Source organism: Manis javanica, chromosome 2 (assembly GCF_040802235.1).
Source record: "Manis javanica isolate MJ-LG chromosome 2, MJ_LKY, whole genome shotgun sequence".
Taxonomy (NCBI): Eukaryota; Metazoa; Chordata; class Mammalia; order Pholidota; family Manidae; genus Manis; species Manis javanica.
The window spans coordinates 176,727,506-176,739,262 of record NC_133157.1 but is presented as its reverse complement, the minus strand read 5'-3'; the positions used below and the strand labels follow the sequence as shown (position 1 = coordinate 176,739,262).

Genomic DNA, 11,757 nt, shown 5'->3' with positions numbered 1-11,757 from the left:
GCTGTGGCTTTGTGACAGAAATAGGCGTAATATCCAACCTGAACAACTAGGAATGTATCTCTGCCTCTGTCATGAGAACCAGTTCTTCTCAACCCAAAATCACAATAATCTGATGAAAATTACATCCTAAAAAGTACAGTGAGAGGGCCCAAAACAGGTCTGGAGATACATAGGCAGTGCCAGCTTCATGGGCTTATGCCCTGTGCAGCTGCACAAGGCCCCATGCTTAGGAGAGTCTCCTTGGTTTAGTTCTCTGCTGTCACCATCTTAAAATTCTTAATAATTATTGAACAAGGGACCTCACATTTTCATTTTGTATTATGCCCAGCAAATTATATATCTGATCCTGAATTTAGATTCTCTATAGTATGGATCAGTATGAGACCTGGAAGCAGAAGTATGAGGCTGCAAGGGACAGGAATGTGGTCCTGGACAGCTCCCAGGACCCCAGAAACAGAAGAGTAAAGATTGTCTATGTGCCTGAGTGACTGCAAGATAACATATGTTCAAGGATACGAGAAAAAAGATCTCTGTGATCTGGAGTAGTCAAGGAAAGCTTCAGGGAATCACCTGCATTCATTCAAACTAATAATATTAGCTAAGATTTTTGAGTATTGAATAGGCCAGGCACTATTCTAACTGCTTTGCATAGATTAATTTACTTAACCATCCAATTACAGATGAGGAAACTGAATCACAAAAGGTACAAAAACTCAGTTCCATAGCTTATAAGTGGCTAACCCAGGCAGTTTAATCCATACTCCAAAAATCCATGCTTTTAACCTTGCAGAGGGCTCACAGTTTCAAATAATCACAGATAGCTTATTTACATGAAATCACCCTGATATACATTTGATTCAATATCTCTGTTAATTGAGATAACTTGTGGAGACAAAGAATGCTGGCATTTTATAGTATTGTAATGATGGCAACAGTTTATGCTTCTCTGACGTCATTTATCATATTCTACCTCCTTTAGATTTGAATCTGCCTCTTATGATAGAAAGGTCCTTTAAGCTAAAAGATTTGTCATATTTATTCTTCTAAGGGTTATAGTACCTACTACATATATCCATTAGACATATGCTGAATGAACAAATGAACAAATGAAATTAGCTGTAAGAGTCAAATTAAAAGTATAATACAGTATAAGGTTTTGCTGAGGGGAGAGGTCTATATTATATTTTGTATCATTATGTGTTTTTTTAGTATAATGATATGAGGTTACCTGGAGCATGAGAACAGTGTAAGCACGAAACAGTTGATCCTACCTTGCTGTTATCATCCTGTAGCTGGATGCTGGCATTTTCCTTTTGGATTATGTTCATTAGATCAGTCTGAAACTTCTTCGCATTCAGGAAAACAAGTGGGTTGTTTATTGAAATGATTTTCACCTGCTGCAGGGTTTCCTTTCGGAAGAGAAAAGGAATAGATTCAAAGTTCTAAGTGAAAAAAGGGAATGAATCTATATTGTACAAGTCCAAATGTCACTTAATCATGGAAGCAATCTCGTAGCTAACAATTTCATTATTAAAATTTATTTTGAGAACTGAATATACTATCATGAATCTTAGGGAAAATACATACTTTCTCTTGCAAGAAATGTTAACCATGAGATGAGTCTGTAGCTTTTCAGAAAAAGGGCCTTGTTCCTATTTACTGAGATTTGGGAAAGTGACAGCCTAAAATAACCAAAGAGCATCTCGATGATCTATCCTCCCAAAAGTACCTCTTCCACTCAATCTAAATATTAAAAATTCATTCACTTAACCATCAGTGTTTTTATTAAACAATCAAAATATGTTCTACAGGGTCAACTGTCAGTCATTCACCTCATGACATAGCTTTCCTTTGGCTGGAATATAGCCTTACATTATGACTGATAGTCCTAATTGGAAGAAAAAAACCAAGAGGTGGTATCAGGAATGTAATTTTACTTTGGGCAGGTCTAGGCTACACTGGGTTTGCAATTGGTGGCATGCGACTAAAACTGTTTTCTTAGTGACCTCTAGGGCAGAGGCTGACCTAGAACTTGAGAGAATGGTAAGTTCTATGGAATAGTAACTCCTTACCAACTAAATAAAGCAACATTCCTTCAGCCTTCTCAGTACTCACACAGAAGAGTAGATGCAGAGGATAGTGAAACATACAGGCAGAGAATGAAAGATAAAAGAGAAAGCATTAGGTCTGTGAATTTGGACAATTCATTTAACCTCTCTGAGTTACATCATTTTTTAAAAGTATGTAAAATCTTAAACTACATGAACTCAAATTGTTTCTATAGCTACACAATGGAATAAACTAAAAAGTAGGATTTGCTACAAATATACAATTCAAGAAAACAAAAATCCTCAAATTACTGAATTAACTTTAACTCAAGAGTAAATCTCTTCCAAACCAAAAATAAGACCATTCTTGGACCTGTCATATTTTGTAATCAAAAAGCCCCACACCTTATATCGACCCACTAATCACACCACATGATCGGGCTAATATGTTATTTTAAGTAAATTTATTTTTTTAAAGAAAGGTATTTGTTAAAGAATAGAGATTCAAATTGTGCCTGAGAAGAAATTCCCAATGCGGTTGAATTCCCTCCACGGGAAGAGAGCTCCCAAATTGAGAACAAGTGTTCTGTGTGAAGAAGGTCAATGAGTGCATGAGTAGGAGAGATGACAGACCACCCCAAACCTTAATTTAGCTTCAAACTCCACCTCAAGTTCATATTCACATCTTGCTCTATCTTAGTTTTTCCCTCTTATTTTTCATACAAAACATTAAATAATTAACGAAGTGTAATATTCTAATAAAATAAAGATTTCCATATGATACAGTTATTATTCAGGTAGGTAACTAGTCTGGAGACAAGGTTTAATGACATGGAGAGATTTCAGCATTTTCATCTTCCTACAAATCCCCTCATTTACTTCCCCACGTTTAGCCTGAGAAGATGGTACTGATTAGATAGAATTTATTAACTAGTAATCTTTAAGCTGAGAAATAGTCTACCCTTGAATTGTGTTTCAACGCTAAGACTGTCAAAGCTAATGTGTACAGCTGTGGCGGGGGAGGGGCGGGAGGGATGCACAGATGACTTCAGGGGCCAGAGATTCAGTCTGGCACTTTGCATGAACACTAAATTCCCATAAATAATTTAAAGGAAGAAAAGAAAGGCAGTATTGGTAGAAAACTGGAGCCTGGGACACCTTCAAAGACTCTGAATTCAAGTAGCTCTCCATGAAGCAAATCTTCCCATACTTATTAAAAACACAAGCCATTCCCCTGGATGTCACAGAAGGACTCCTGGTGCTACTTCCTACTTTCAGTCTACTCAGAAATATCCTGACATTGGTCCTTCTGATAAGAGGCCAGTTCTCTGTTCTGAGGGCAATCATAAGGTATTGAAACAAGTAAGTGCGAAAGATTAAGAAAAAAAGTCAACCAAACATTTACAAAGCAGGTTCAAAGTGAGGCCAATTTTTTTTTCCTTTGCTTTATACTTATTTTGGTCATCCTTCATAACAAGAAACCAGAACCAAAGACAATTGGCTTGCCTAAGCACGGAGAGGGCAAGACAATGCATGAAAGCCATTGCCTTAAAAAGGTGTCCACTGTGCCAGAAACCAATACTCTTGGCATTCCATAACCACTGGATTAATTACTCTACTGTAAACTATAATTCTATGAACCATGCTATCATCTTAACTGACTACTAACACAAGACTGTTGTTGTTCTACTGATTTGTAGCATGTTCATACCTATTAGAAAGAGGATTATCATGTTTTTAAAGTCATACTTTATCTACTTACATATGTTAAAACTGACCTGCAGATATTGTTAATAATTACACAAAAGAAAAGAAAACTTACTCCATCCATTTCTGTCTTCATTTTAAATTCCATTTCTTTCATGTTTTTTATACTCAGGGTCTTTGTTCTAGAATTAAAGCAGGTAGAAAATGTCATTTCTTAATTACTACATTAGCAATCAAGAAGCAAAAAGGATGTCATTGTATTTTAAAAATTAGAACATTTCTAAAATGATTCATATCATCTATCTCATTTGTTCAAAAAATGAGATATTCCTCAGGAATAGAGGTAACACAGAGACATCTAAGTAGTGTTTCATAATGTAATTTACCTCATCTGGGCATCCAGAGCCCCATATCTCCAAGCTACAAGAGGTGGATTGACAAAGGAGAATTATAAGTACCTACTGGTTGGGAAAATCTTGTTTAGGAAAAAGGAAGTTAAGACGGAACCAAAGGCAAGATAGGACCAGATAAAGATGAAATAAAGATAGATTCTATAAAGACAGAATCTATAGAGGTAAAATTTCAAGTTTGTTAGAATATATTGTTTCACACAGGATTTCAAGGGGAGAATGAGAATGGGCAGAGGTATTATCAGATGATGAACTCCAGGAAGGCTGAAAATAATTGGCCAAAATAGGAAAACGGTTTACAAATGTTCGGTAAAAAGATAAAAAGAGAGAGTGTGTTCTTCAATAAATTAACCAAAAGAAAGTATATATATATATATATATATATATATATATATATATATTCACCTAGGCTTCTAAAAAATTTTATTTGCTTAATTTATTACATTTTATATGGTTTGTGTCTCATTGGCTAATACATCCCTTCACCTAATTAGAAAAAAAACAGCTCTGTGATGCAGTGTATGGCTGTGGGGTTATCATATGTAGACAAAAGCTTTGCTTTGCTTTTTGCCTCTATTTCTCTGCTACCAAGTCAAACATGAGACTGTAGTACTAAATACTCCACAGAAATAAAAGTAACTGGCAACACCTTATCCTTAGCAGCTGTGTCAAAATAAAGAGAACGTTTCAATAAGAGCTTACCTTGCAAAGCGACCAATCACAATAGCTATGGTACAGACAACCCCAAACAGCAGCCCCACATTGGCAGCAAAGCATATTGTGAATATGTAGGTACTGACCCATACACCCTGAGACAGAAACAGGAAACAGAAGATGTGGGTCCTTGGTATTCCCATCTTTCTTACGATTGCTAAATTCCTCACAATCTCATTCTACAAGATTCCTGTGACCAAATCTCTCAGCAAGAATATATTATGTAAAAAAACAGAGAATAGAAGTCCAAAAACACAGGAACAAATCCTGACCCAATCAGACTCTCAGTGGCAAAGGTGGGGGAAAAGGAACATTCTTTAATTTCTAGACACTGCCAACATTTCATTTAACCCCAATAAACACTTTAAGATCTGTAAATAGCTGGTTCATATGTATAGTTCTAAAGCAAGCCATAATTTCCCACTGTTTTCTCATTTAATGTAATAGTATTACAAGCAATTGTTTGCAGATTTTAGGTCATTTTCAACAATATTCTGTTTTCTAGGACTGCTAGGAAAAGAACTAATGGAGTTTATTACTACATAAGACTCTCAGAGCCTAATGTTGAAATCACTTGAATCTATCAACTCTACTAATGACACTTTTAGATCAACCATTGTAAAGACTGTCACAATTTTATTTGCAAGGGACCACTATTTGTGAAATTATAAAAGCCACAATATTAGGGCTTAGTTCTTTGGAATATTTTAAAAGATTGCAAGAAAATTCTATTTCTCCTGTAGTTGGAATTCCAACGTTGTTCCAGTTATGTCCATCACCTGAAATTAAAATTTGCAACAATATATTGTATTATGGTTGACATTTCTAAGTTTATTGCTGGGAAAAAAATACCTTTAAAAGTAAAATAATTTATGAAACACAGATGATATTTTATAAATATAAAATCCTATTTTTATCAAACAGTAGAGAAAATATTCAAACTCCCTTTCTCCCAAATTACCTGCATCTCTTTTCCTATGCATACAATTATGTTAATTTTTTTCCCAATGACTAGATTATTGTTTATAACATCTTCAAACAACTTAATTCAATTCCAAATGCAAATGAAAGAGTTAGAAAATTCTTTAAAATCTGAAAATAACAGATTCTTGGGGAGGTGAAGTTGGTTTTTTTTTTTCAAACAAGTTTGAAACAAATGTTTCTAACGGACATTTTTTGCTTGAAATGCTTCTCCTTTGTATTATTTAGATGCACAGTCCTTGAGTAGTTCTTAATGATGGGCTGTTTTGACAAGCTAAGTCCTTGGGAGCAAATGGAAACATTTTTATCTGTAATTTATGCTTTTGGTATAGAAGAAACAAACATTCTGGAGTAAAAGATAAAATGTATTTTAAATGTTGTCATGTGAAGATCCATCACCAACAAATGTTATACTGAATTAGCACTTACTACATTATCCTCTGCCTGCCATCTAATAGGATAGACACTAGGCTCTTTCTCCTGTACTCAGGTGAATAGACATTTGAATCCTATTTGTACACAGTGTGTTTTTTGTACTATACTTGATCATATTACAAAATGAGGCTGCAAGTTTTGATCATTACTGCAACTTTCTATTATTGCTCTGTTAGTTACTCATCCCTTAATGCTGACTGAACCTGCCAGGCTATGGCGGAATAAGACCTCACCAAAAGCTTTGTAAGTCCAACTCCTCCTGGATAACCATGATTCAGTATAGCATAGGGAACTGAGGAGTCTGGTCCCTGCCATTTAAAAAAAAACCACAGGGCCTGGTGGCTATGTTCATCAGAGAAACCAAAAATTTTGGTACCATCTGGTTCTATTTTTAAAGCATATTTACTCTCTACAACATCATCTATTATATGCTGGGCTTACAATGCTAAATTACTTCCTGAGGCTACACTTACAGCTTTGAAAAAAATCAAATGGAAATTAGTAACACAGACCAGTAAACAGTTCCACTGGTTAGAATAAGTCCCAACACTTTCTGCAGCAATTCCTATTAAAGATTCAAATGCTGGTTGTCACAGTTATAAGGAATTGGTTAGTTCTTGGGCCCCTATATATATATTCTTCATTACGTGTTCCTGCTGTCTCTTCCCTATTCATCACTCACAGACAATACAAGATAATCCCAAAATTGACCTCAAGTAATGAACACATAAACCCTTATTCCTTATAGAAAATTAATCAGTATAAAGCACAGTTTAACAGCTACTCAATCACTTCACCTCTCCCTGATCCATCTGTTATCCTATTTTGGTGATTGATACATTTTATTAAATTTCTATAGGTCTGAACTTTATCCCCATTATTCAGTTACTCAAACTTAGTCTGAGCCTGTGAGTCAGGCTTCCATTTGGATCTCTATTTCTTCATTTGCTCAAAAAGTGTTTTGTTCTACAACCCAAAGTAAAATCATTACTAAACTGTAAAAAATTAAAGAAACAAAAATTTCTGATTTTTCATGTGATGACTGACATAATTTTTTAAAACTTTCAACCTTCAAATTATTTTACACATACACACATCTTTAGCAACTTTATTTCCATGATGTTTTAGGCATATTTTATCTACTGCTGAGTAATCTGGACATATTCTGTGTACTGGACAATATAGCCAATATCCAAAATAGTCTGCACAATATTCTTACTACAAATCCTATGCCCAGATCATATCCCAAAAATTCATGGCTACTTATTGTTGAATTCCTTAGCAACTAAGAGATATTTGACCACTTCAACCATAGGGAGGCCACTGTCAAGCTAACAACATGATGTCCCATTTAATTATCATGCATCTGCTTTATCCATGACACCTATATCAACCTTACTTTTTGCCCACACTATATTGTCTACTCCAAGTCTTCACCTCTATGTAGGAGACTATCAATTCCAAGCTACTAAACCATTTTTTAAACTGTCCACCAAATACCTTCAAACTCTTATGTCCAAATGCAAACTCATTAACTGAACCCCAAAATCTGCACTTCCTCAATGTTCTCTTTCAGTTTTAACACTAATATTCTTCAAGACACTACAATCAGAAACCTTGGGATCATATCTTACCATTTCTCCTTTTTCTTCTACTTGTCCAATCATTTTCCAAGTCCAATCAATTATTAATTAAAAAATCTCAAACCATACCCTTTTCTCAATTTTTCTGATAATGTCCTACTTCACACTTTACTGTTGCTCTTCTAAGCTATTCTGACAGCCTCCTCCTTAACTATCTGCCTTTGTTATTGGCAGTGTAAGTCATCTGCCATGCTGCTGCCAGTTAATGTATAGATTTGGACATCAGATTAAGATAGTATTTTAAAGGCATTTTAATTTTATTCTATTAAAATCCACCCAAAATAATATTAAAAAATGAATATACAGGGAGGAAAATCTAGCTGCAATGACACAAAATCATGTCACAACTCCTAACTACAAAATATGATGTAGATTTGCCAAATACTGTGAAATTTGGAAGACAACAAGTACCCTGAAAGCCAACAAATTTACCTTCAAAGTTCAATCAATTATAAATTTCTCCATGAATGACCCAATTTTGAAAATTCTATACGATCACATTTTAGAGCTTTAAGTCATAGTGCCAGTGGTGGACCACCAGAGCGGAAGGAAAATACCCTTACACTACCAATTTGACATCATTGCAAGAAGAGCAGTAGGATGAAATGCCATTTGTATCACTTTCAACCTAACCTCTTAACCAAAGAGACTGCTAGAGGTAAAGCAAAGTAAAGAATGGAGAAGTGACAGCAAATGTCAAATCACCAGAGAGCCTGGGATTCATGTCAGGCTTTGTTACTGCTAAGGACAAATCCTCATATGATGTGCCTAAATCAGAGCTGCAGGATGTTCCACCACTTCTACCTCTTGCCCTACCCACTTTACATTTTAAATACACTATAATCATAAAGGAATCAGCAAAGGATCTATTCATGGCAATGAGGAAGAGAAAAAAGAAAATAATGAAATACAGACAGAGAATAGGTTTAGACAGGTAATAGGCAATATAATCACAGCGGGGAAAAGGTCAAAAATAGATATGAAGAGTCAAATAAAACCTACATTTTTTTTAAAAACTGAAGGAGCTAAAAAACAAGCTGGAAGAATTAAGAGAAGGAATTTTATGGAAATAAAAACATTAGAGATAAAATCATTGTAAAGCTAAAAATGTGATAATCACAACTAGAAATACATCATCAGAGATACAGTGAATAGTCCAGAGAAACCATGCACACACCGAGCTAATCATGGGAAAACGTAGAGATATGAAGACAAAATAAAATGAACAAATACAGAATCCATTAAGAGAACAGAACATGCAGATTTGAAAAAGATTGAAAGACCTGTTTAAAGAAAAATTTTGTATATAATTCTTGATTCTGAGATCAAAGGATATGTCATTCCCATAGAAATTTGATACTGGGTGTGCAGCCACAGGACATATTCTGATAATATTACCAAACTTATTGGGCAAGAAAGAATTTTACCAAACATCCATTTAGGAAAAGAAACACGTAAAATCAAACAAAAAATGTTGACTTGTGATTTCTCTGCCTTACCCCTCAGAGCCTGAAGATAATGCCAAATCTAAAAAGTCCTTTTTAGACTCAGCTAAAAACTTCTTTCTAGTATAAAAAGAAATCAGGTAGGTATTTTCACCCTGCAAAAGCTCAGGGAATAGAAACACAAGAGCCCTTTTTGGAAAATTGGTGATGAGGACTAACTAATGTAACCTCTTTAATAATTTTCAATTCTGTTCCTTCCTAATGAACCTCATCATCTCAGTTGTGGTCCAGGCTTTCCTTGTTTACTTGCCTGAATTACTAGAGCAGTGCTCCACTGCAGACTTCATCAGTTTGATCCATCTCCCTCAAATTACTCAAATGACCTTTCTAATACAAATACTCCTATTTCTCCTTTCAGTGATGCCTTACTGCCTTCTGGATGAAATCTTGTCTTTGCAGGACATAAGCATTCTATCTTAGTTCATCCTAGGCTTAACTTTCCCAGTCCCATCTGTTACTACTCCTACCCACACAATATATGCTCTACCCATTATTTCCTGGAAAAAGCCTTCCCTGACATCTCCCCCCTCCTAATATGGTAATGTGCCCCCTCTTATTAATTTATAGTATAATTAATGATTTTCTTAGATATATCTTTATCATAGGATTATCAAATAGCTTGTTAAATAAGTTGGCATCTTCTCATTTCTCTATTTCCATGTGCTACTCATATATATCAACTTTAAAAAGTTATGATCCTCCATAAGCCTGGATAATTTTGGCCTCTTGGCTTGCTTACCAAACACTTTTCCTTCAAATATCAGTTCACATTTCAGCTCTGCTGTCAGAGTCTTTCATATTGTCCCACCTCTTATTTTTTTTCTAGTACTAAGCTTGTACTTTTGCTTCCAGGTCATGTTGTATTATACCTTGCATAGTAAGTTTGTGTTTCCATGTCTGCTTCCTGCACAAATGTAAGTGTATGGAGAGGACAAGTAGTTCTTTATTCATCTCTGCAGTCCCCATGGCACCCAGTATTGTACTGTGGTGGGAGCTCAGGGATTCTAAGCCTCAAGGGGAATATTATGCAAGTAGGTGCCAACATAAATAAATCCCCCAAAGTCTGTCAGAGTAAAGAATCTGAGGGAGGGGTAATACATAGATAACTGTATTATACTCTATATATACTGCATTGTACTGTATATTATACTGTAAATACTGAATGCTGTATAATATTATGAGCTAAACAGAGGGTACTTATGAAATACTTCACCCACACTGTAAAGGGAAAGAATGTCAGATGCTCTTGCATAGATACAGTTCTCTAGAATAAGTGTATGAAACATTTCTGTTAGTAGAAGCGACCCTTTATCATTGCTCAGTATAATTTATCCCTTGTTGGCAATATCCTATTAACATAATGCTCCTCTCAATGTAACCAGTTTAAAACTCAATTCATGAGACTTTATGTTTAGAATGAATGTTTACCCTATATTAATGCAGTATACATTTCTTAGCAATTAATATGGCTTTTTCCACATATTATAAATGGTTGTATTTCTATTAGTGTATACTTCCTTAATGAACTTTATTTCCAAAAACAAGTTTTAATACAAATTTGGAATCCCCATTCATTCAAGTTAGCTAGCAATTCTTTAAAGGTTCTCAAATAACATATCAATCAAAACTCGACAAAATTCCATTTCTGTTTCTTCTAAAGGCATTTTACATTTTAATGCTTTTATTAAGAATTTGAAAAAATAAATGGTAGTTTGAAAAGTGCACAAGTCTCAAATGGTTAAAACTATTTTCTGCAAAAGAAAGTATTAAAGTTTATATTGTGTCATGTGTTGAAGCTAAAAAGGGAAATTTTAGGTCAAATTTCTACTTACCCAATCAATTTTGTCCACATTCCAGTATTTTTTTAAATCCCGAAACTGTATTAGCATTCCCTTCAGTCCCACAACAATAATACTTGAAAGAACACACTAAAAATAAGAAATAAATTGATGAAGAAGCAAGATAAAGATTTTAATCTAAATTTAAAAGGAACAAGTTTTCTTTTTAAGTATTTACTAGAGAGAAGCAATCGCCATTTAGAAGATTAAAGCAATATACATTTTGTTTGGAACTAATCTATTATTGTACTTTAGGAATATAATATCAGTCCAGAAAGTCACAGGGTAAAATTTATGCCATATGAAACACAACAAACAGAAAAGTAGTGAACTGCAAGGGTGAATGTTATAAGGCTAAATGTACTCAACTTTGTAATTATTCACTGTCCTTTTTTTGAAATTTGTTTGTTGCAAAAATTGTATATTTATATCATGTATTTCTTTAGAATTGCCCTGCGTATCAATTATCTGGTTTA

The 11,757-nt window shown here is 34.5% G+C and overlaps 1 protein-coding gene across 1 annotated transcript in view; it reads right to left on the bottom strand.

Annotated features, from left to right (window-relative positions):
- SLC26A7 (solute carrier family 26 member 7) overlaps positions 1-11,757 on the bottom strand; it is a 122,451-nt gene that overhangs the window by 22,389 nt on the left and 88,305 nt on the right. Inside the window, exons 10-13 of the mRNA XM_073229812.1 lie at positions 11,276-11,371; positions 4,868-4,974; positions 3,871-3,937; positions 1,272-1,409 (exon numbers count right to left, since the gene is read on the bottom strand). Of these exons, the coding sequence (XP_073085913.1) occupies positions 1,272-1,409; positions 3,871-3,937; positions 4,868-4,974; positions 11,276-11,371 (408 nt within the window). The remainder of the gene's footprint in view (positions 1-1,271; positions 1,410-3,870; positions 3,938-4,867; positions 4,975-11,275; positions 11,372-11,757) is intronic.